The 26686-nt window shown below is 36.2% G+C and overlaps 1 protein-coding gene across 1 annotated transcript in view; it reads left to right on the top strand.

The window, feature by feature from the left end:
• Positions 1-20618, top strand: part of LOC133803459 (GATA transcription factor 24-like) — a 46321-nt gene extending 25703 nt beyond the window's left edge. The window contains exons 7-10 of the mRNA XM_062241512.1: positions 6316-6381; positions 6457-6528; positions 19720-19800; positions 20202-20618. Of these exons, the coding sequence (XP_062097496.1) occupies positions 6316-6381; positions 6457-6528; positions 19720-19800; positions 20202-20267 (285 nt within the window). The 3' untranslated portion in view covers positions 20268-20618. The remainder of the gene's footprint in view (positions 1-6315; positions 6382-6456; positions 6529-19719; positions 19801-20201) is intronic.
• Positions 20619-26686: the final 6068 nt, after the last annotated feature.

The following is a 26686-nucleotide window of genomic DNA, read 5'->3' on the forward strand; positions in this document are numbered from 1 at the left end:
TGAGGAAACACTTGCAACATTATCGTTGAATTCCTTGGTTGGGATCTCCTCAGCACACAATGAAACTGGTAGGAAAGATAGGAGAGTGACCAATTACGTTACTCATTGATAGCGGGGCTACACAATTTCATTTCGATAGAGATCGTAACAGCAGGACAGTTGCCAATCACTGCTACAACTTGCTACGGAGTACTATTGGGCACTGGTGGGAAGGTACGAACAGAGGGAATTTGTGTTCAAGTGGAACTTGATTTAGGGGCTCTCAGAGTGGTAACTGATTTTTTACCACTAGAATTAGGGGGAGCAGATGTAATTTTGGGAATCAAATGGCTGGAAACATTGGGCAATATGCAAGTCAATTGGAGGACAATCATAATGAAGTTTGAGATGGGGGGTTCGTGGGTGACTGCAACGCCCCAAACTCTAGGGACCGTTACAGTGTGCCTTGTAAACAGTGCTAAACTTGCTAATCGAGTCATTTGGCCAAAATTGTGTAACTAAGTATGATTAGCGGTTTAGGGATTAAAATTTTTGGTTAAGATGTAACGTTTCATTAGAACGTTTACTGTATACATTGGGATCCCAAAAATATAATTTAAGAGTATTACAGGAAAATATTTACAACAGGCCGATCTAAGTGGCAAAACAGGGTTTAACCCTAGTTCCTCTTTCAACCCTCGGCCGTGGCGGTCGAGCAGCCGCATATGTACACATCGTCACCTAAGCTCTCTAACTCAAGGATGGTTCAGCTTTCTTTTGCCTTTACCTGCACCACATAGTACCCGTGAGCCGAAGCCTAGCAAAAAAACTTAATATGCTCATGAACAGTAATAACATGTCATCAAATCATAAGGCACACGCCTCGCAAATACAGCCCTATTCAAGCAGGCAAATAGGTTCACTTAATGTTGAGTATAATACATCAAACAATGATCATAATAATCATCCAGGGCTTTTAGCCCAAAATAGAAGAGTGACAGTGGTACAGTCACTAAGGTGGGTTCCGTTCCCTTTATAAACAAGCGATCCTTTCACTAGCTTAAACAGGATAGGTGCATGATGGCTAGTCACTAACATAACCTTCTTCATGACCATAGAGTCGTAACCATGGAGTACTGCTCCCTAGCCATGTGACAAATAGTCACCTAGGCCTTTGGCCCTGGCCCTGAGTAACTAGTCTTAGACTAGACAAGCGCTTATAAGTTTCATCGATCTTAGGGTCGGTCCAGCATTAATACCCTATATGAGTCATTCAATGCTGATATCGATTAGATCTAATCTTCATTCGGCCCTGCGTTCAGGACGCTTATGTCGTTTCTGACTCTTAGGTTAGTGATACACGACCAGTGCCGTCCCTGACTAGTCAGTGCCATACACAAGTAAGCAATGCTACCAAATATATATCATATGTCAAATATCTGTCATAGGGCATTCAGCATGCTTACTCAATAATTACTAGCACAATTAGGATCATACATAAACACAGAGACTCAAGCTCTGAACAATCTCATATTCAATATGCATAGCATGCCCTAATCACATGTTTCTCGTGCATCACATTTAAACATCCAACATGCATAAAAAATAACCATGCACGTCACATATACACAGGATGTAGTTTTCTTACTTCCGGTTCGAGCGAGAATTAAAACAAGAACGACCCTTGAGAACGATTGATCCTTATTCTTTAGCGGTCACCTAGTCATAACAAAATACAATCTCCAATTAATGAAAAACAACAAAGATAGGATCTTGATCTAAACCCCACTCTCGGGATCTCGAAACATGCCCACACGGTGAGTAGATTCGATTCCGGACCTTAAGGATTGAAACCTCGAGCCAAAAACCCTTAAAAACACTCAAAACGGGGTTCTGAAGAAACAGGGTAGCGCTACAGCGCTACCCTCCTAGCGCTACAGCGCTACCCTCAGAACCACAAACCGCCCATCAACAAATCTGTGTAGCGCTATAGCGCCCTCTGATGGGCGTTGTAGCGCTACCCTCAGACTGAACCTCCCCTGAAACTTCCTTCTTCGACTCCTTCAATTCCAACCTGTTACCAATGCTTCCAAATCCCATTTTTGATGCCAAATGAACCCAAAAACCATCTTCACATGCCCCAAGCATCACAACCACAAGAACTCTAGCCAAAACTCCAATCAATTCCTAACTTTCTAACTCAAAAACCTGCTAAAACTTAACTAAGAAAACAGAGCAAAAGCAAGAGTTCTAATGGCTAAAAACTCACCTCAATCTCAGCAACACACCCTCTTCAATGGTGGAGCATAACCCTAGCTTATCCCAGTTTGGTTCTTTGGCTTGATTCCTCAAAAAGAAGCTTGAAAATTCAAGGAAAAATGGAGGAGAAAACCATCGGGAGAGGAGGAAAAAGACTATGTTTTCCTCTTCTTTCTACAGCCTTAATGGCTTATATCTATCCTAGGGGTGAAAAGTCCAAAATACCCCTAGGTCTAATAAGGGTTTCTAAAGGCTCTCAAGGGCAAAATTGTCCTTTCGCACCTATTTCGTTAATCATAATTAACACTCTCCAATTCCTGCTATCCTCGATATTCTCAAACACCAATAAATTATATCTCATTACCCTTTAATTCTCGGTAATGCTTTAATAATTAAAATTCATCTTGAGCCCTGAACTTAAACTTGTTATGACCAGACCGAACACTTGCATTCCATAATCGCCTCATGCCGAAAAGCTCGAACAAATCCACATATAATGTGGTACCATTCATAACTCACCCACATGCACGAAAATACACAATTACGCTCCCAACGGGCCAAATTACCAAAATGCCCTTATAATTATAAATACACCCATATGCATGTATTTATCATCATATAATAATATAATTCACATAAACATGCATATGATCACTAAATAACATCATAAATCAATTATGGCCCTCTCGGCCTCCTAATCAAAGTCCTAACTCTTATTAGGAAATTCGAGGTATTACAGTGACATTGCAGGGTGACCCAAGCTTGTGCAACACTCCAATTTCTCTCGAGGCTATGTTAAGAACGGTTCATCAAGAAGGTGAAGGTTATTGGGTGCAATTGGGAGCTTTGCCATTGGAAGCAAAGCAATGCAGCCGACCCAATGGCCTTACTGAATTTTTCAGATCCGTTTGTGGTTGAAGCGGATGCTTCGGGGTCAGGTTTGGGGGCAGTCCTAATGTAGCAACAACGTCCAATTGCCTCTTCAGTCAAGTGCTCTCATCAAGGGCCCGTACAAAGTCGGTTTATGAAAGAGAATAAATGGCCATTGTGTTGGCAATCCAAAAGTGGTGGTCTTACTCGCTGGGAAGAAGGTTTTTGGTGCGAACAGACCAAAGGAGTTTGAAGTATTTGCTGGAACAACGATTGGTGGCTACTGAGCACCAAAAATGGCTGACCAAACTGTTGGGATATGACTTTGCGATCCAATACCGACCAGGTTTGGAAAATAAGGCTGCTGATGCTTTATCTCGCGTGCAACAAGAAGCCTCTTTAGCCATCATTTCAGCGCCTACTGTGTTGTCAATGAGTGACCTACAGGCGCATGTGGCTAGAGACCCAGTTCTAACCAAAATAATTAAGGAAGTGTAGTTGGGAAAAGCCAGCAAAGGGTATACGTATAATCAAAATTGCCTTAAGTTTAAGGGCCGCTTAGTGTTGCCATCTCCGTCGCCATTTATACCTATATTATTGAAAGAGTATCATGCGAATAAAACAGGAGGACATTCAGTGTTTTTTAAAACTTTCCAAAGGCTGGTTGCAGAGTTATATTGGCAAGGAATGAGAAAGGATATCCAAAAATATGTGGCTGAGTGCACAGTATGTCAGCAAAACTAGTATCTAGCACAATCTCCAGCATGACTTTTACAGCCACTGCCTATTCCAGAGATGGTTTGGGAAGATGTGTTAATGGACTTTATTGAGGGGTTGTCATTTTCGAATGAGTTTGATTCTATCTTTGTCGTGGTAGATCGTTTGACCGGGTGCAGATTAGAATTGCTTTTCTTAATTTGGCTAGGCTTTAGAGAATAGGAAGACTTGCATTGGTGAATTGTTTGTTAGGGCAGGAAGTGGATTGGGATTTTCATTTCAAAAGAAATTTGAATGATAGAGAAGTCCCTCATTGCATTGAATTAATTCAGAGGCTGAGAAATTAGAAATTTGGGGCTGAGATTGTTGCTCATAAGTTCCTATGTCAGACAAAGAAAGAGATGAAGAATTGGTGTGAGTAGTTTGATCAATTATTGGGATGGCCATAGGTAGGCAAGTATCCCAACTAGAAACTTCACTCACCGTCCCTCCTTGTAGTGAAATGTTGGGTTAAAAAGGTTGCTCTTCATTGAATATAACATCTAATGAGACATACATACGCCGAGTAGAAGGGTGATAGCATTTATACATTTTTTTTTTGTAGAAGAGCAGCCAAAAAAAAATCGCACTTAAGAGCACACGGATCAAATTTGGATTGATTTGGACCTTTAAGGGAAGATGAGAAACAAGTTGCTTATGTGGATATGCTCCAAGAAGGATAGAGTGGAGTGTGATATTTTAACACTTAAGAGGGCATTCAATTGATGAAATAGACAGCAGTAATGATAGCCTCACCCCATAAATGCTTAGGGACATAAGTTGTAAACATCAAGGCTCTAGCAATGTCGCCGCATAATATCATTGTTACTAAAAGAAATACAACTAGAAACAACAACTTTATTTACTTGAGCAGAAGGAAACGGATCAATGTAATACAACCTACTACATGCTTTCACACTCCCAATCGTCTTCCTCGAGGACATATCCTGAAAAGTACAACAAAGTGGTGAGAAAGAAGCAAAACATTGCGATTCTACTGATAGAAAGTAGATTACAAGATAGATTGGGGACATAAAGGATATTATAAAGGGTAATAGAAGGGAATAAATATATAGACCCTTTACCAGCCACATAGGAGAAGGAACCATCAACAATCTTAATTTTTTGAGTAGTGTATGTCGTAAACTAATGGGGCTGACCAGTCATGTGATCCGAGGTCCCCTGAATCCACAATCCAGGCAGAGTTTTGAAATTTGAAGGCAGCAGAGGTACCTGGATTTGATGGATCAGATGCAACAACAGTAGTGGAGATATTAAGTATAGCTCAAAGAGTTGGGTGATTTGAGATGGAGTGAATGGAAAAGGCTACAATGGAGCTGCAGTCAAGGCCTGGCCTTCTGAATGGGCACGAGCAGAGGAATCGGCTGGGGTAACATTGGTGATAGAATCTATGTGATTCAAAGTGGTAGGATCGGGTAGAGTAGCCATGAGGAAAAAGATGAATGCTGAGAAAAAAAAGGGCTGCAAAATTTCTGGGTTTAGACGGAAAGCTCTGATAGCATGTAGAAAATTAGCCACACATGATAATTTATTGATAGATAATAAGACATTAAATAGGCACTGTCCAGGTATATACAAATTTAGTATTGAATACCAAATATTCTAGAGTAATTACAGATATTCTAGGATAAATTAATTAGTCTAAAACTAAATAATCTAATTATAGTAACTCTCCAATTATACAGCTTGGTTCCCCTGTTAAAAGGATACTCAGTAATTGCTCAATATACAATATTTTCTACATAAAAAACTATTATGGGGACAGGGACAGTGGCTGTTTGGTGGGAAATTTGGTTGCAAAGAAATAAAAGATTGTTTGAAGGGGTAGAAGATAATGCAGAAGACATTTGAGATAAAGTGAGATACTGGGTAGCTATTTGGCTGTTTAATGTAAAAGAGTTTAGAACTGTGCCTTTTTCTGATTTATGTAGAGATTGGCAGGTTTTCTGGTAATGCTTTTGTATAGTTCTTGTTTGTGTTTTACTAGGAACTTTTGTTGTGTTTTTTTTTTCTATTTCTTTGTACTGTGAGTGGTGCAATCTTTGTATACACTGTTACTTGTATTATTTTCTTATTTATAGTACAAGTAGCGGTGTTTTGCTTAAAAAAAAAAAATTAAGGTGTTAAAAGATAAAAAAGTAAAAAGCTGTTTTTTTTTTTTTAAAAAAAATTGTTATTATCTTTGAGTTTGTTTAGAAGCTGAATAAGTTACAAACTGTTAAAAGCAATGAATCCAATGTGGGTAATGATACTGAATTGATTTAGGTACTTAATAATGTGTTCAGCTTGGATTGAGAATTGAAGAAAGTGACAAGAATCAGTTTGGTTGCAGTAGTTCATAATATATTAGTTTTGGACCAATGCACGCCTTATCCAACACATTTCATCTCCAAATAACCATTATTTATTTGTTTCATTTTCGTATGGTAGGAAACACCACTTGATGTCAAGCCTTTGGTTGCGGAAGGAGAATTTTCAGGCAATCAGGATGAGCATGTATAGCAGCTTGCTTATACCTTCCCATTGAAATGCTGGGAGGTATTTTTCTAATATAATTTATTGCACATGCAGGGGACTTCTGCTGAAGATGCTTCTAAGATGGTTATTGAAGGTTCCAATGATCCTTATGTCAACCCTTGTGAGGTATGTTTGAATTTTCCTTTAAGCTTCGCCTATCTCATGTATAACGGTTTCGCTGGTGTTGACTTTTCCCTATGAAACATTGATTGCTTGAGTGAACCTGGTGTATTTTTTATCTTTAGCTTATTTTGACAGCATTACGCATGTTCTAATTGGTTTCCTAGTCATACATCACTTGCATATTATTTTGTGGGCTCTATCTGGGAGTATGAATTACAGGTGTGGTATAAATTCACTTGGAAAATCTATCTATATATTTATATAAAGAAGAGCTTTGAGGAGATGAGGTGGCAACTCTTATTCTAATCTTCTATTTTCTCTATTTTGTGATTTTTTTCTAATTTTTTTTTTTGATGAGGTGACACCTCTTATTCTAATATTCTATGTTCTCTATTTTGTTATTTTTTCTAATTTTTTATTTAATATATATTCAAAAAAATCCATATAGTCCTACCCACATGGTTTACAAACATTGTGGGTATTATAGTTTATAAATAAAGTATCATTGGATAACTTTGATTTGTCGCAACACTAATTTTTTTTTTTATATGGGTGATTGATTCAACTCAATCTTGCCTAAATACCAAATAATTATATATATTTTTTAAGTTTATCAAATTTAATATATTATTTATATTTTACATTTGATTTTTGTAGTATATATTTTTATATCATTGAAATTTGCAAATTATATATATATTGAAAAAAATGACATTATCTATCTATACTTCTATAAGGTGGTACTCTCTTTTTCTAATATTCTATTTTCTCTATTTTGTGGTTTTTTAAAAATTTTTTGTTTAATATTTATTAAAAAAAATAATTAATTAACAATAGAAAAATCTATATAGTCCCACTTGATTTATAAACCATTTTAGGTATTATATATTTAGTCTATAAATAGAGTACTCTTGGATCACTTTGATTTGTCCCAACATTAGTAGTTTTTTTTTTTATACGAGTGATTGATTTAACTCAATCTTGCCCAAATACCAAATAATTATATATTTTTTGAGTTTATGAAATTTAATGTTATTTATATTTTACATATTTAATTTTTATAGTATATATTTTTATATCATTTAAATTTGTAAATTTTTTATATATCTCTTTTATATAAAAAATGTGTAGATAATGAAAATTATTGATTTTAATGGGTTTTCATTTTTTTCCGTTAACTTTAACGAAATATTCTTATATTTAACAGTAGATTGTAAACACGACTTAAATTAAAATGAATAAATAAATAAACAAATTAAAATAAGATAATTTTGTGATATTTTACGATGATAATTATTTAAAAATAATAAAATCATATATTTTATAACTTAAATAAAATTTAATTAAACTTAATATTATATTAAACATATAATATATAATCTTTTGTTGTCACTGTAAAATTCAAAAATTAGAATAATCATAAACTTAAACAAAAATAAATAAATAAATATATTAAAATAAGATATGTTTAAGATATTTTATGATAATTTAAATAATTAATCATATTTATTTAAAAATAATAAAGACATATATATCATTTTTTTTATTTTATAAATTTGTAAGATAATTTATTTTTTATCAAGTGATTGAAGCTCTTTTTTTTTATAAAATTCACCAAAGGACATTGCGAAATATATTACAAACTAAAAATAGCTGATGCATATATATACTGTCTACACTATGACATTTTCTATTCTTATTTAATTTATATTAATAATTTATTTTTAAATATTATTATATTTTATATATATGTCATGTAGCCATAGAAATATATATTTATATCAATGTTTTGTTTAAATGTTATATATGTAGAAATTATTGATATAAATATTTATATATACTATATACTATAATTCATACTATTATAGGTATATTATTTAAGAAAACAGTAAATTTATAGATAATATTTACCTTTAAAATTAAGGAAACATGTATTGTAAATTGCTTCTATTTAATATATATATCTATATTGAAAACATGATATTATCTATCTATATATAAAAATATTTAATAAAGATAAAATATCCATAAAAATTAAATAATTATATTATAAAATATCTATGAAAAATAATACTATTAATACTCTTGCTATTATTATAAATATTTTCATTGTTTTTTTTACAATGTGGAAAACAATTTTAAACCAAGATCCAGAATCTATCGGCGCTACACTACACTACCAAATGGCTTATCGAGTCCAAAACCATGCCATTGACATCGCACTTCTGGGAAGCTCAGACGCACTAATGATCACTGTTGACACAAATCAACAGCAAAGCTGCACCCACATACCCAGGCAAATCACTACAGAGGAACTACAAAAAATCCTTCCGACCTCTTGGATAACTAATTATGAAAAAATCCACCGACCACCTCCTACAATCCATTCGGCAGATCCAGTGTACTCTACAAATAAAGATGGGTCTATTGAGATAAACTTTCAAAAGAAGGAAGATACTCTTCCGGTGTTCTCTACTCAGTACATGATGTCCTCCGTCATCCCGACAAATGCAGAAATCACCTCGTTCGACAAAAATGGGGTCCCCATTTATGCCTACAAGTCATCCTCCGGGCATATTTATTAGGACGTATGCAACTGCTCAGATTGCATTAACATCGATGACCTGGAAAGAATCCCCAAGAAGCCTAGTGCTGGCAAAGTCTTAAAAGAAAAATGGGCGGAAGGGCACCCAAATATTGTTCCCCTTAGGCAACCTTCGGGAAAATTTGATTACTTAGTCAAATACTCATTCGATCCACCATCCTCACCCTTTCCCCCACCTACCGGATGGGATGAAGACGACAACCACCAAAAAACCTCCCCTCAACCAAAACAAGAGAAGATCCTACCATGTTACAAGCAGAAAAGGCCCAACCCAGAAATCGCTCACCACCTCATGATAAATACCCACAAACATGATTTTCCACTATCTACTACGTTTATTGATGACGATGGTACAACAACCCACCAACCAAAGATCACAAATCCAAAAGTTCAAGAACCTGATGGATCCCTAAAAAAGATCTCACCTGCAGAGGCCGTCTTGAATTGGAAAACGGAGAACATGCTAGCTCAAAACAAAACTCTAGCACAGATCGATGAAAAACTCTCTCACGTAAGCCATAAGGTGACCAAACTCAGTGACGAAATCTCAAGGGTAGACACAACTATGAGTAGACTAGTCTACAGAATCTCGGAAGTACACGAAGAGCTACTGACAATGGCAAAATCCCAGCATGCTCCACATGACATCTTAAAAGTCTAAAAAGCCAATATGTCGCTATGCAAAGTCACCAAAAAGAAGTCTCTCTATCCCCAGGCGTAAGTCCCACACCATGGATGTTTTCAACAATGCCACAACATTCCCAACCACTAGCAATGCCTGCAAAAAGGGGTGATCAAATACTTCGCCTCAAAAGAATCCTTGAAGAAGAAGACCAACTAAAGAAACAACAAAAAGAAAAGCAAGTAGACGACGGTCAGACAAAACACCAGCTCATGGTCCAAAAGACAAATCGCCTCACTGAGCTAATCCATCAACATTGCTTAGACAATCTCCCGCAAATTAATCTTAACGAAGAACTAGATGGCTCAAGCGACGATATGCAATCATCCTCTGACAAATCTGAATTATGGGAGATCGACGATGACGACAGTAGCGACGAAGCCCCACATCAATTCATGACACACCACACCCAAGCTTCGGGGGTAGAAAGAGAAACATGGTTTCCTCCAACAGAGCCAATCATAGAAGAGGAGGCGTCATCCTCAGGAGAACAAAACACCACCAGGCACAACTTTGCAACAAGCGGAAAACCTCATACCTTCACGTTAGATGATTTACCACCAAGTCAATGGAGGTCTCGCTTTCAAGAATTCAAAGCTTGGACCTTGCTCGAAGCCCAAAAGCCCAGGGCAAAAATAAGAGATATCCTTCTGCAACTTGTGTCAAGATTCACTGGAATACTGCAAGACTGGTGGCAATGTCTAGGAGAATACAGGCAACTTCAATTCCTCCAAGCAGAATCAATTGAAACAACTCTAAACCACCTCTATGTCGAATTTTGTGGGCAAGATGCCCAAGTAATCGAAAGACTCAGAGCAGAATTCTTTAAAATGAAGTGCTGCTCAATGGATAAGAATGACTTAGAGCTACATTATCAAAGAATGCCCAAAAGATTCTACTTAATTGGGGGAGTAGATGATCCAAACCTAAAGCAAGCCTTCCTGGCGTCCATACCAGAACCGCTTGGAGAAGAGACATTCAGACTCCTCTCAGCAAATGGCAGAACATTACAGAACACAACTCTTGGTGAGCTATTCCAGACAATAATGAGAGCACTAGAAAAAATGTGCTCCCAGAATAAATTCCTACAGGAATACATGAAGCAAACAAAGCAGCTCGATAAGGTATGCAGTCCAAGAGACCTAACAATCAAATGCTCAACTAAGTCATCTTGTTCCTGCGAAAGGCCAAGCTATGGTGGGAAGCGATACAAAAGCAAGTCATTCAAACCAAGGACTTAATGGAAATTTCTCTGGAGAAAAAACAGACCAGGCAAGTCTTCTAATAGATGTTTCTTGTGCGGACAGAAATGGCACTTTGCCAAGCAATGTCCAAAAGGCAAAATGGCGAAGATGATATCACACATCCAGGATGTAACAAGAGTATCCCTCTCAGACGATGATGTAGAATCTGTGTTCTCTATAGAAGATGAAATCTCCCCGTATACTGTCTGTGCATTACGACCATTCCCCCACTCAGACGACGATAGTGCAGGGGGAATCTTCAAAATGAATGCCATAAATTCTGTTCAACCCATCCCTATGGCAAAAATGCAAATCATCCCAACCAAATACTCCAAGCCAATCAAAGTGGCTGCCTTCTTTGATACTGGAGCCTCCTACACCATCATGAATCCTGATATTCTATCACCAGAATTTTGGAAGAAAAAGAAGCAGTATTTCCACGCAACAAATAACCAAATTTTCTGCACAGAACTAATCAGCAGGCCTATCAAGCTGCAATTTTTTCCAGGCTGCTCAATAGTCCACAGGGTCATCGGCTCCAAACTTCCAGGGAAGGATTTAATTATAGGTTTCGACCTCTACACGAAGAAAAAAGGTCTGCGAATACTTCCATAGGGGTTGGCGTACAAGCAATACTTCACTCCATGGGAGCAAGTTCCGAATTACTTCCACATGACTGAAGATTGTCTAACATCGATCAAAGAACGCATTATCCAAAAATCATGTGCTAATTCCCATATGGAGTTCTCAAATAAATGCGACCACCCACTATGGAAAAATGAGGAATTCTTCATTTCTCTCTCATTTAAGATGAATGAAGATGCAAACCCAACTAAAGCAAGCCATCCTGGAATGAGCCCCGATCATCAAAGCCTGGCAAATAAGGAATGCGAAGAGCTAAAAGCACAAGGACTAATCGAAGAAACTGAATCTTCATGGGCCTGCCATGCATTCTACGTCAACAATAGATCAGAACAAGCCCGAGGCAAGCAACGATTAGTAATAAACTACCAACCGCTCAACCACTTCCTAACAGATGACAAGTTTCCTCTGCTAAACAGAAATTCCTTGTTCTCCAGCCTATCACAAGCAAAGGTATTTTCCAAATTTGACCTAAAAGCGGGCTTTTGGCAACTAGGAGTCAAAAAAGAGGACAGACCGAAAACTGCATTCTATATCCCAAACCATCATTTCTAATGGACTGTAATGCCATTCGGGCTCAAAACAGCTCTATCCCTCTTCCAAAAAGCCATGAGCAAGATATACAAGTCCATCTTAAACCAGACCCTCATCTACATTGACGATATCCTCCTTTTTTCCCTTGATATAAAATCCCATACCGATCTCCTAACCCAATTTGCTGGTATCACCGAAAAGTATGGAATAATGTTATCAGAAAAGAAAATGGTGTTGGGCCAACCCAAAATCGAGTTCCTAGGGATGAAATTGCACAATGGCACATACAAAGCCCAACCTCACATAGCCCAGGAACTCCACAAATTTCCAAATGAAGGCCTCACAAAGACCCAAGTCCAACAGTTCCTAGGGATCGTGAACTACCTCAGAGACTTTGTGCCCCACCTGTCAGGCTTCACAAGCCCATTAACCAAGATGCTTCAAAAAGATTCTCCACCTTGGGGTAAAGAACAGACAGAAGCGGTAAAAACCCTCAAAGAGTTAATGAAAGATTTACCACCACTTCAGATTCCAGCAGACGGAAAAGGAATCCTACAGATTGACGCTAGCGATAAGAATTTGGGGGCGGTCCTATTAGAGGAAGACACCAACTACAAAAGAAAGGTGTGCGGGTACAAGAGCGGATCATTCAAAGATTCCCAACTCCGCTACCACTCTACTCAAAGAAATCTTTGCGGTCAAAATGGGAATAATGAAGTTTCAATTCCACCTCATCGGTCATAATTTCTTGGTAGAAACAGATTTCTCATCCTTTGAAGGAATGCTCACATTCAAGCAAAACAAAGCTGTCAATGCCCAATTACTCCGATTAGCCACGTGGTTCTCTCGTTACACCTTTCAAGTCAAGCACATCAAAGGAAAATCAAACACCATCCCAGATTTCCTGTCAAGGCCAAACCGGAGTACTATAAATATAATCTCCCCAGAAACTAATCAACCCATCCCTCTAGTTTTCATGGCAAACCCTGCAGCAATCATCTCTACATTTCCAAAAGATGCCCAAAAGGTTATCAACAACAAAACCCCAAAAAATAAAGGCCATCCAAAATGCTTTAGATATCCAGTCTACCCTTATTAGAGGTCATGGAAAATCAATGGCAAAAGAGTTAGGCTTCCATCCAAAGTACCCATTTGCCATACTCTTTCACATGGAGAATACCATTTTTATGCCAAAAAAGATTACCCACATGTTCTGGTACTTAATGAGCTCCTACACTATTGCTATTGAGGTTCACACCATAGGACTCCGAACATCGGTTCGTAGCTACATGCAAAGGCCTGACCTCCGTCCGGCATACCAACATCCTTTATCTGATTGGAATGATCTGCTCACCCAACAATGGGAAAAGGTCCGCAACAAAAGACCAGTTGGCTTCTCTTATTCAGCTGATGAAAACGTGGCAAATCCAACAAAGTGCTACACCATTCGGTTACTAAAGCTAAATGTCAACCATGATCTGACATTTACACCAAATGTTCAGATATACAGATCCAGCGAATACCCAATGGTTGTCATCGGAAACCCTAAACACCGACAGCTGGAGAAACTTCTGTTTAGCACAAATGGCATCATTCCTGATGAAATATGGCCACGACCAGAAGACGACGCACCTTGGGAACAGTATCCACCAGATTACTCACTAAAGATGGAAATGGATATGGATTATTACAATCAACATTACTCTGAATATGAAGTTGATTATAATGATTCAATCTTCCAAGACTCACAACAACCAGATTCCCTGTGCTCATCTCCAATAATGACTTCATTAAGAGAGCTTGATGAAGAAATAATGAGGGGGTTATCAATCAAGAAAAGACCAACACGTGGAGAACCAAGTATGTCTGATGAAGATGACAGTAATGACACATGCATGAATCCTGATCCAAGTCATAAATAGACCCATGTGACCTTTGAGAAGATTCGCCCACCCATGTGATGCACCCAGCTATGCTGACTAGATTCGCCTAGGTAATAACGTTTTTTTAGAAAGAATACACTGAAGTTTGCAGACTCCCTGAAGACAACAGAGATTCCCTGCAGCTTGAAAAGACAACTCTTTGTATTAATGATGAGTCTGGAGTAGCATAGATTCCCTCAGTCTAGGGAAGGGTGTACGTTTAATTTTCTTTATTGTCGTTTTTAAAGCCTGCCTAGCAGAAATTCCCTCAGCCTAGGGAAGGGTGTATGTTAAATTTTCTTTATGTCGTTTTGGTGGAAGGGGATTATAAATACTCCTCCACATTTCACTTGTAAGGGCATCAGTTTCCAAATAATAAAATCTTTTCTTTCTCTACATATTATGGCTTTCTAAATACCCCTTTGGGCTCTTTCTCGTATAGGGGAAGCAGTAGGATAAAACCTGGTTGTTCAACATTAGGTAGTATAAAGATACATATCGCAACATCTTTATAGCAAAGATTAATCTCAAACAATATCCCGCCCAGGCAAAAGTAGACGCCACATTGGGGATGCGTTTTGAGGTTAAATCTTACTATATTGACTAGCCTTGTATCTGCTTACTATACACACTCAATCCCTAGATCATCACCCAAACTAATAGTATCAAAGCCCAGGTCGACTCCTCATCGCTCCTTCTAAAGAGAAACCCCAACCTCTCACAAATGTCTCTCATTCCTCAAAATCCTAGCTCCTCGACATCTCAGCTCTCCATGTTTTCTACTCCTGTCTCTATGGCCTCTTCTTGCACTCCGTCCCTCAAAAAATGTTCGGCCAATAAACTTTGCTATATGTATGAACTCTCTTACATCTCTGATGATGATAAGATCGTTCCTTCCGACCTACCTCTCATAAATCCTTACCATGCCTTCTCAAAACCGCAAGGCATTCTCACTCGATCCATAAAAACACTCATTCGCCAACAACCAAAGTCAGTCAAAGAATACATCCAATCAACAAAGTTTGACCAATGTAACCTCCCTGCCACCGAACAAGAACAGCTCGTTACATTAGAGATCCCGCCGGAATTCCCTCAACAATGGATTGACCAGGGGCTGACACATCCATTTTGGGGCTATTCGACTCGCCCTCACCCATCATGGACGAAAAGGCTTACCTGTTTGTGCTAGGATCACCTTGCTGGATACGCGAATGCGAAGGTTTCAACATGCCTCCATCGGTACTCTTGAAACAACGCTTAATGCGGGTACAGTAATTGTCACATTCTACCCAAACTTTTGCATGTCCTTGAAAGACAAAAGACTTCTTGATGCTTTAAAGGTTCAACTGCAAATAGTGGGTTTAGACCAAGATCCAGAATCTATCGGCGCTACACTACACTACCAAATAGCTTACCGAGTCCAAAACCATGCCATTGACATTGCACTTCCGGGAAGCTCAGACGCACTAATGATCACTGTTGACACAAATCAACAGCAAAGCTGCACCCACATACCCAGGCAAATCACTACAGAGGAACTACAAAAAATCCTTCCGACCTCTTGGATAACTAATTATGAAAAAATTCACCGACCACCTTCTACAATCCATTCGGCAGATCCAGCGTACTCTACAAATAAAGATGGGTCTATTGAGATTAACTTTCAAAAGAAGGAAGATACTCCTCCGGTGTTCTCTACTCAGTACATGATGTCCTCCGTCATCCCGACAAATGCAGAAATCACCTCGTTCGACAAAAATGGGGTCCCCATTTATGCCTACAAGTCATCCTCCGGGCATATTTATTAGGACGTATGCAACTACTCAGATTGCATTAACATCGATGACCTGGAAAGAATCCCCAAGAAGCCTAGTGCTGGCAAAGTCTTAAAAGAAAAATGGGTGGAAGGGCACCCAAATATTGTTCCCCTTAGGCAACCTTTTGGAAAATTTGATTACTTAGTCAAATACTCATTCGATCCACCATCCTCACCCCTTCCCCCACCTACCGGATGGGATGAAGACGACAACCACCAAAAAACCTCCCCTCAACCAAAACAAGAGAAGATCCTACCATGTTACAAGCAGAAAAGGCTCAACCCAGAAATCGCTCACCACCTCATGATAAATACCCACAAGTGCGATTTTCCACAAACTACTACGTTTACTGATGACGATGGTACAACAACCCACCAACCAAAGATCACAAATCCAAAAGTTCGAGAACCTGATGGATCCTTAAAAAAGATCTCACCTGTAGAGGCCGTCTTGAATTGGCAAACGGAGAACATGCTAGCTCAAAACAAAACTCTAGCACAGATCGATGAAAAACTCTCTCACGTAAGCCATAAGGTGACCAAACTCAGTGACGAAATCTCAAGGGTAGACACAACTATGAGCAGACTAGTCTACAGAATCTCGGAAGTACACGAAGAGCTATTGACAATGGCAAAATCCCAGCATGCTCCACATGACATCTTTTGGGCTAATGAAGCAGAACTTAAAAGTCTAAAAAGCCAATATGTCGCTATGCAAAGTCACCAAAAAGAAGTCTCTCTCTCCCCAGGCGTAAACTTTTTCTAAACTACTATTTATATTCCCATTTTATTTATTCTACTTTTTCTAATTTATGATTATTAATTAAAGGAAAAATATCTATAAAATTCTTTATCATTGTCTATCTAAATGATTATTAATATCTTCTCAAACAAATAAATTCTTACTTTTTTTTATCCTACTCTTTATTTTTTATCATTTTTTTATTTTACCTTTTCTAATTTATAGTTGATAATAATGATAATTATAGTAATAAACGTTTATTCAAATTATTTAGGATTTCTATTTAAACATAAATAGATTTACAAAAATATATATTAACGTCATATATAATTTAAATTTGAATTCTATGATTTATTTGAATTTTTTTTAAATGATATTTATAATATATCTATTTCTATTTATCTATCTTCTATACATCTATATAAATGAGAGTTTTGAGAAGATAAGATGATATTATCTTATTCTAATCTTCTATTTTTTCTATTTTTATGGAAATTAATTATAATAATAGGTGATATGATTCTTTAAAATTTTTCTAAACCACTCTATTTTTATTTGTTTCAATTTTTATTCTACTTTTTATAATTTATGATTATTAATTAATGGAAACGTATCTATAAAAATCTATATCAATATTTATCTAAATAATTATTAATAACTATACAAATAAAGGTCCCAAACAAGTAATTTCTTACTTTTTTTTATCATAATAATTATTTATTCAAATTATTTATGATTTTCATTTAAACGTAAATAGATTTACAAAATATATCTTAACGCCATATATATAATTTAAATTTGAATTCTAATAGATTTACAATATATAAATATAGATAGATTATAAATTAAAATCTATATCTATATATATATTATTTGAATTTTTTAAATAATATTTATAATCTATCTATATATAAAAGAGTCACAAGATGATGATGTAACACTTTAAAATATCTCCAAACCAATCTATCTATATCAATATTTATCTAAATAATTATTAATAACTATACAAATAAAGGTTCCAAACAAGTAATTTTTTACTTTTTTTTATCATAATAATTATTTATTGAAATTATTTATGATTTTCATTTAAACGTAAATAGATTTACAAAAATATATCTTAACGCCATATATATAATTTAAATTTGAATTCTAGATTTATTTGAATTCTAATAGATTTACAATATATAAATATAGATAGATTACAAATTAAAATCTATATCTATATATATTATTTGAATTTTTTTAAATAATATTTATAATCTATATATATATATAAATATAAAAGAGTCACAAAGAGGTGATGTAACACTTTAAAATATCTCCAAACCAATCTATCTATTTTCTCATTTTTTTATTTAACTTTTTCAAATTTATGGTCATTAATTATTAGTTTATGATAATTTATCTATTTTGGTCCAGAAAACTAACTACATACACAGATTTATTTTGTGAATTGTTGGACTTTGATAAGTGCAATTAGTAGTAAAATAAACTTGAGCATATATAAGAAATGAAATACCAAATGAATCTTTTGCAAGTATTTTATAACGAGTGAAGATTCAAACTCTATTTATATGGAGCATCAAAATTTAGAACAACAATTTAATTTTGCACTATAACACGTATTATTGTAAATATTGTTTTTAATGTGGAGTACACAAAGTAAAAAATCATAGGATAGCACTATGTAACATTTACATGTAATGTGCCAATTTTTGTGCATTTCATTTATTAATTTACACTATATGAATAAAAATTAATTAAATAAATTAGTTTTAAATTAGAATAATGATTTAAAAGAGTTGTGATCAAACAAAAACTAATAAAATTAACGATAAAATATGTAGATGTGAGAATTGACTAGTATATGTATATTTTAAAAATAAATATATCTAAACATATATATGATTTACTATTTACAAGTACTTGTATAAATGAGAGCTATAGAGATGTGATGTGCCTTCCTAGAATCATCTATATATAATTTACCTATTTATCTTATAACTTGTGGTTTTTATTTTTATTTTTTTATTTAACCTTTATTAAAATATTTTTTTATTAATTAGTAATTCAAAAAATTCCTAGTCTCACATGCTTACAATCATTGTAAGTGTTATACTTATATGCTATAAATAAGTATTAGTATTCACTTTGATTTTGTTCAAATATTAGTATTTTTTTTTTATATTTGTTTTTTTAAGTTCATCAAATTTATATTAATATTTAAAATATTATTTATATTTATATATCTAATTTTGTGGTATATATTTTTATATTATTTAATTTTTTAAATTGTATATTGAAAAAAATAATAAATATATACTATAATAAGAATATATCTATGGCATATTAGTATAACATGAATATATATATTTATTGTATCACCTATTATTTTTAAAAAAAAAGTCATGTTCACAGTCTAAGCATATAAAATATTATATGGTATAATGACATTGAGTTTGTCTGGAAAAAAAATACACTCTAATATGTTAATAAGTTCAAGATACTCAAGAAAATTAAGACCATATAATATTAATTTATTTTTGTTGTACTATGATTTATGTTTTATGCTAATCATATAAGATAAAAGAGAAGAAAATAAAATTATGATACTATATGTAGTTCCTATTTTTTTAATGTAAGAATTAGAAAAAAGTATTAGAAACATTAAGTGATGATTTAGTCTATTAATATGTATATATATATAATTTTGAGTATTACACAAATACATGTATCATTAAAGAAAAATAGAAAAATTATTAAATGTATAAAAAAATTATAATTTTCTTACTCATATTATATTATTTATTTAAAAATATTATAAAATAATCAAATAAATATATTTTTTTAAAATAGATATAATTTTGTATTATTATAAGATCGCGCACAAATGCTACTATATTTACTAGTTATTAAATATGATCTAGCAGAAAATTATTGTAGTATTTTTTACTCTGTTAAGTAAATATTAATCTGTCCTATGTAACTTGTATTGCTATGTGCGCAGGATTTACACGGAGCCACTGAAGTTCTTGTAAATACTTTGCCCATTGGAATCATGCATTCTTCGGTCAGCGATGATGATCAGGTATATCATCGGTGAATTGTAAGAAATGTATTTAAGCTGTCATAGAAAATATTGAATAAGTTCGACTTATTCAAAAATGCTGCTGGATTGTGTTTTCTAAAATTCTCAGTTGAGGCTTTCTCTCGCTTTTGATTACCCGCTTCCTCAAGTCCTAGATAGATAGGATGATCAATTTTACTTGAAAAAATGGAGTCATCATAGCAAGACCTGCATTAAATATTGCGTAGAGCATTTAGCATCTCTCTCATGTTATTGTGCAGCCTAGATGTCATAGTTAACAGTCGTTACAGGGAAAATTTAGGGATTGAGTTGGCTTAATTACAGCAAGACCCGCATTCAATATTGTGTAGAGCATTTTGATCGATAAACAGTTTCTTATGTTGAGGTTTTGGGATCTGTAGGAGCCTCTGGACGAGCTTGCTAATCCTTCAGATAGGGACATAGACATCCCGACTGACTTTGATTAGAAGGTGATGATTGTTCTTTCAGAATGATGTCAGAAGATCTGGATAGTTGTCGGCGATAACATTTAGCATATCTCTCATGTTATTATTGTGCAGCTTACATGTCATAGTTAACAGTCATTACAGGGACAATTTAGGGATTGAGTTGGCTTAACTACAGTTATATCTGGTTCATGTTCAACTTAAGCGATCTTTATCACTCAATGATACGCCTACTTCTAGCTGGCATTAGAATATGTGGGGGTATGTATGGATGGTAAAGCATCCTGGGTGTCCATTTTGTATGTGTAAGTTTGGTGGAGATGTATCGTCTGCTTACCTTATCATTTTTTAAAATGTAATTTTTTTAGGGCTCTTTTGTTCTTTGTTTTCTTTTTTCATTTCATTGTATTTTTTTTCAGCAATGATAACTTCATTGAAAATAATCAATAATGTATTACATCATAAAAGAAAGAAAAATTCTGATCTAAAAAAACAAAATTCTCATCTACTCAAAGAACATGCACAATAATCTATGAATATTAAGGACAATCTTGGAAAATTGGATAAAAAACTTGTAATATCTTCTAAAGCTACTTACTCAAAAAATCGCTTACAGAATACAAACACCAAGGAAAAATAACCAATAATCAACAACAAAAAAGATGACCTCTAGTTTGTTTGGAGAGATTAGGAAACTAACTTACAAAAAAAATAAATAAAAGTGAATTAATTAGCATACTAAGTATTGATAGAGATAATAAAAGTAATATTCACAATAATAGTATTTCTCTAAAGAAATTTAAAGGTAAAATAAACTTATTTAATGTAAATGACTCATAATAGTGTAGAGATCCTCCATAATTACCAAAAGTTCAATATCTTAATAAAACAACCAAATGAAACTAAATATAACTTAACAGAAAACATAATAGCAGAAAATCAAGATGAACTTTGATCTAATTTAGTAACCAATATATATATACCGGGTTTATATTTTTTTGGAATTTTGTGTTTTGTTGTTGTTTTGAATTGTTAGTTTGATAAATTATTTGTAATTTTAGTTTGGAAAACTTTGACTAAAATTGAGTTTAGATTCTTTTTTAACCATTTTACAAAATATAGGGTCCAAAGAGGTAATTGGACAAAACGCAGGGTCCAAAAAAGTATAAATCCTTGAATTTGTTAATGTATATCAATGGAGAATTGGATAATAAATAAATAACAATTATACACTAATACTTAGGAAACAATTCATAATTCAAAACTGGAAAGCAAACTGTAAAAAAACTACTAATCAAATGTAAAACTTCAATCAGAAAACATTTTATTGAAACTAATGAAAAAGTTTTCTAACAAGACTCTTAATAAATAAGAATTATCAACCAAGTAAATTAAAATGAAACATTAAAAACTTAATGAAAAAAATCATTTATTGGTTTAAAAGTAAAACAAATTGTTAACAAAGACAGAGATAATTAGTGATAAGAATGAGACTGCATCTAAAAATTAATTGGTGATTGGTGGAGTTACCCATGTTCTTATTAATTGCTCAATATTCTTATACCTGTTCCATGTGGGACATCATACTCCAATATTCTCCCTCAAAATGATATCTATTTTTTTCTCACCAATCTTGAATCACCAGACCATAAGTGGCTTTTCTCAGCTCGTTTATTTTTTGGATTTCAAGTGTCTTTTTGCAATATGCGGATCTCGTGCGGCTTAGCTTGTTATTTGGATCTCAAGTATCTTGTTGCACTATGCAAACTCATGGGACTTGCTATTTTTTTAATTCGATTCACTATTTGGATCAGTGTGGATCAAATGCACGCTAGGTGTAACGCCCCATGTCACTATAGTTGCTTCCTGGAACGACGACTGGCCTTATAAACCAACATGAGTCTTTCGAGCGTGCTTTGTCCTCACTCGCACGCTAAAAATACTCGTGTTGGTTTGTAAGGCTAGTCGTTGTTCCAGGAAGCAACCATAGTGACGTGGGGCTTTACAAATGGTATCAGAGCCTTGACCCAATCGGAAGTGTAGACGACGGGGACGTCGGGCCCCTAAGGGGGGGTGATTGTGATAGTTAGAATCTCGTGATTCGTAAGGGGAAAGACCGGGGAAAGCTGTGCAATCCCATACCGCCTGGGAAAGGTCAAGTGTGATGATTCTAAGATTGTGTAGGTATGAGACTACACAGTTGAAGATGACTTAAATGGATTGATGGGTACTACCTATGCCAACAAAATCTTCTTTTCGGTAGCCCATCACTTGAGAACTCCAAAGTTAAGCGTGCTTGACCTGGAGTAATCTCAAGATGGGTGACCTCCTGGGAAGTTTTCCTAAGAAGCGTGCGAGTGAGGACAAAGCACGCTGGAAAGACTCGTGTTGGTTTGTAGGGCCAGTCGTCATTCCAGAAAGCAGCCATAGTGACGTGGGGCGTTACAAATGATATCAGAGCCTTGACCCAGCTGGAAGTGTGGTCGACGGGGACGTCGGGCCCATAAGGGGGGGTGATTGTGATAGTCAGAATCCCGTGATCCGTAAGGGGAAAGACCGGGTAAAGCTGTACAATCCCACACCGCTTGGGGAAGGTCAAGTGTGATGATTCTAAGACTGTGTAGGTATGGGACTACACAGTTGAATGTGACTTAAATAGATTGATGGGTACTACCTATATCAATAAGATGCATCTTCTTTTTCGGTAGCTCATCACTTGAGAACTCCAAAGTTAAACGTGTTTGACCTGGAGTAATCTCATGATGGGTGACCTCCTGGGAAGTTTTCCCAGGAAGCGTGCGAGTGAGGACAAAGCACGCTGGAAAGACTCATGTTGGAGGGTCAGTCGTTAATCCAGGAAGCAACCATAGTGACGTGGGCGTTACACTTGGGATATGGCTACCATGACAAGAATCATGAAACTCTATCTAAAAATCAATTGGTGATTAGTAGAGTTACGTATGTTTTTATTAATTGCTTAATATTTTTATATTTGTTCCATGTGGGATACTATACTCCAATAATCAGTAACAAAACGAAACTAATAAGCAACAACTTTTGAATGTAATTACAATAAATGTATATTAGATAAAATGAAAGAACTACTTATAAATATCAATACGTGTAGGTATATATACCAAAATATATAAACCATATTTATCTATATCTTAAAACAACTTTTAAACTTTGTTCAAAATGTTAAGACCTGAGAATCTGGAATATACCATTTATTTACCAATATTCAGGGTGTAATATTAGTGGTGTGGTCCATACAAAATCAGAGCACATAGGTGGTTATAGGTTGTCAGAGATTATTCCATTTATTGTTATACTTTCTAATACGTGTACAAATCCAAGAGGCTAATGTAATTTGTAATGATTTATCTCATAGTATAAATACAATACACTGCACTAGCTCAAATTGAGCTGAGTTTTTTAATCTTTCTCTCCCTAAATATCCAAATACCTATATCTTATCTTGGTATTAGAGACTTTTCAGGCCTTCGCCGATCGTGTCTTCTCCTGGGTCTGCCGACACTGTCGCCCCAAGCTCTGCTAGCGCCGCCGATTTAGGTGCTGCTACCTTGGCCCTTGTTTATTCGTCTTCTGCTGGTTCTAGCTCTAGTTTTTTCTCTATTCCGATGTCTCCATTTGGTAGCACTCTCAATCAACCATTTGTGCTCAAGCTGGACCGCTCTGACTTCACCTTGTGGAGGACCATGGTTTCCACAATCATCCATGGTCACCGTCTTTTTGGTTTTCTCGATGGTTCTAAACCATGTTCGCCAGAGTTCTTGCCCTCTACTCCCCTCCTCAACCCAACCCTGCTTTTGAGTCCTGGATTGTTAGTGACCAACTTCTCATGGGTTGGCTTTATGGTTCCATGACGGAAGCCATTGCCACCGAGGTCATGGGATGTTCCTCCGCTGCTAGTTGTGGCGTGTGTTAGAGACTCTCTATGGTGCCTACTTGAAGGCTCAGCTTGAGGACACTCGCACCAAGCTTCAGATGACTCGCAAGGGCAGCTTGTCTATGCCGGAGTATCTCTGTCAGATGCGCAACTGGGCCGATGTGCTTGCACTTGCCGTTGAGCCTTATCTTGACCCCCATTTGGTTACTAATGTTTTAAATGGTTTGGATCAAGAGTATCTCTTCATTGTTGTTCAACTTGAGGCTCGCTCTGGTCTCACCTGGCCCGAACTTCAAAACGTCTTGCTTCGCTTTAACAGTCGGCTTGAGCGTCTCACTTCTCTCTCCTCCTCGTCTAAGCTCCTGAAGGATCTCCAGTCTCCTACTGCCTATTTTGCTGCTCAGACCACTTCTCCCTCTCATCCGAAGTGATCTCCCTCTCATGGTTCCTATGGTGTTCGTGACTCTTCCTCCTCTTCTCGTGGGGGTCGTCATAGTGGTCCCCATGGGTCTCGTGGCAGGGGTGGGAAGCAATTTGGCCCGCGCCCCACTTGTCAAGTCTGCGGCAAATATGGGCATATTGCTGCTGTGTGCTACAATCGATTCGATGAATCGTTCATGGGAACTGATCCTCGAGGCTCTTCCTCTTCCCAAGTTTCCAATCCTTCGACTTTTATTGCGTCACTGGATACGATTGACCATGAGGCTTGGTTCGCTGACAGCAGAGCGAGTAATCCCCTTACTGTGGATGTGAACAATTTGACCCAACATCTTCTGTATGGTGGTAAGGATAGACTTACTATTGGTGATGGTAATCGACTTCTGATCTCTAATGTTGGTACTGGCTATTTATCTACTACATCTAATAAACCCTTGCTTCTTAATCACCTCCTGCATGTGCCAAGAATAACAAAAAACTTGATTAGTGTCTCCAAAATCATTGTTGATAATAATGTTCTAATAGAATTTCATTCCCATTGTTGTTTTGTGAAGGACAAGGACACAAGGAGGGTGTTATTGCGAGGGACACTTAAGGACAGTCTGTACCAACTCGACACTACCACACCCACCCCACCATCTTCCTCACCTTCCAAGGCTACTAGTCCTACTAAGTCTTACTGTTTTGTTGGTGTTTCAGCTATATCATAGTCTAATGTAAATCGACTTGTGGTCAATGAGTCTTTACTTTCCATAAGCGATGTTTGGGATAGGCGCTTAGGCCACCCATCATCTAGTCTTGCGATAGGTGCTGTCTTCTTCCAATGTAAAAATTCTCTCAAATGAAAAACAATCCTTTTGTGATGCATGTCAGTTGGGTAAAGCTCACGCTCTTCCATTTCAGTAGTCCAATACCAGAGCCAAACACATTTTAGAACTCATTCACACTGACCTTTGGTGTCCTGCACCTATAAAATCCAACACAAACTATCACTTTTACATTCATTTCGTAGATGATTTCTGTAGGTTCACATGGTTTATTCGCTTAAAGCAAAATCTGATGCCTTAACAACCTTTATTCACTTCAATACTCTTGTTGAAAATCAATTTGACAAGAAGATTAAGACTCTACAATTTGATTGGGGTGGTGAGTACTTGTCCTTTGAGAAGGTAGTGTAGGAAAATGGCATTATTTTTCAACATTCTTGTCCCCATACTTTTGCTCAAAATGGAAGAGTGGAACGGAAGCATTGACATATTGTTGAAGTGGGGCTAACTCTCTTGGAAAAAGCTGGTATACCTTTTAAATATTGGGTCGATGCTTTTCAGTCAGTAGTGTATCTTATCAATTGGTTACCTACTCCAGTTCTCCACCACAAGTCACCATATGAAATGATTTTTCATAAGAAACCAGATTACCACTCACTTGGAGTCTTTGGAGCAGCTTGTTTCCCTTGCATTAGACCTTACCTTGATCATAAATTCAGTTTTTAGTCCTTGAAGTGTGTCAATCTTGGGGTTAGTGAGTCATGCAAAGGGTACAAATGCTTGAGTTCTACTAGTCATGTTTACATCTCACGCAGTGTCAATTCATTGAGGTGGAATTCCCTTTCAAGGCTTGATTCTTAAATACATATCAACTAGAAAAACAAGTTTCAGACTCTCCCATTCTTTGGACTCAGTTACCGTTTTCTCCTTCACATGTACCACAAACTTTAGGTGCAAATTCTCCTTCAGTAGCCTCATCATTTGCGCATACTCTAGCACACGTGTCCTCTGCTGTAGCATCCTCCAGCTCCAACTCCTTCACGACAATAGATCATCAAGTATGCACCCCCGAACATGCTGCATTTTCTGACCATACTGATCACTTAGTTGTGTCTGGTGCTTCTTCTGATGTGTCTTCTAGCACTGCTAAGTGTGCTACCGATCCCTCACCAACAGCTGCGACATCACCTTGCCCACCCGCCACTGCCAGACCCACACATCCCATGATTACCAGAGGAAAAAATGGCATCTACAAGCCTAAAGTATATTTGGATCAATCACAATGGCATCCTCACATTGAGGGATGGAAAATAGCTATGCATCAA

Source organism: Humulus lupulus, chromosome X (genome assembly GCF_963169125.1).
Source record: "Humulus lupulus chromosome X, drHumLupu1.1, whole genome shotgun sequence".
In the NCBI taxonomy this organism is placed as follows: Eukaryota; Viridiplantae; Streptophyta; class Magnoliopsida; order Rosales; family Cannabaceae; genus Humulus; species Humulus lupulus.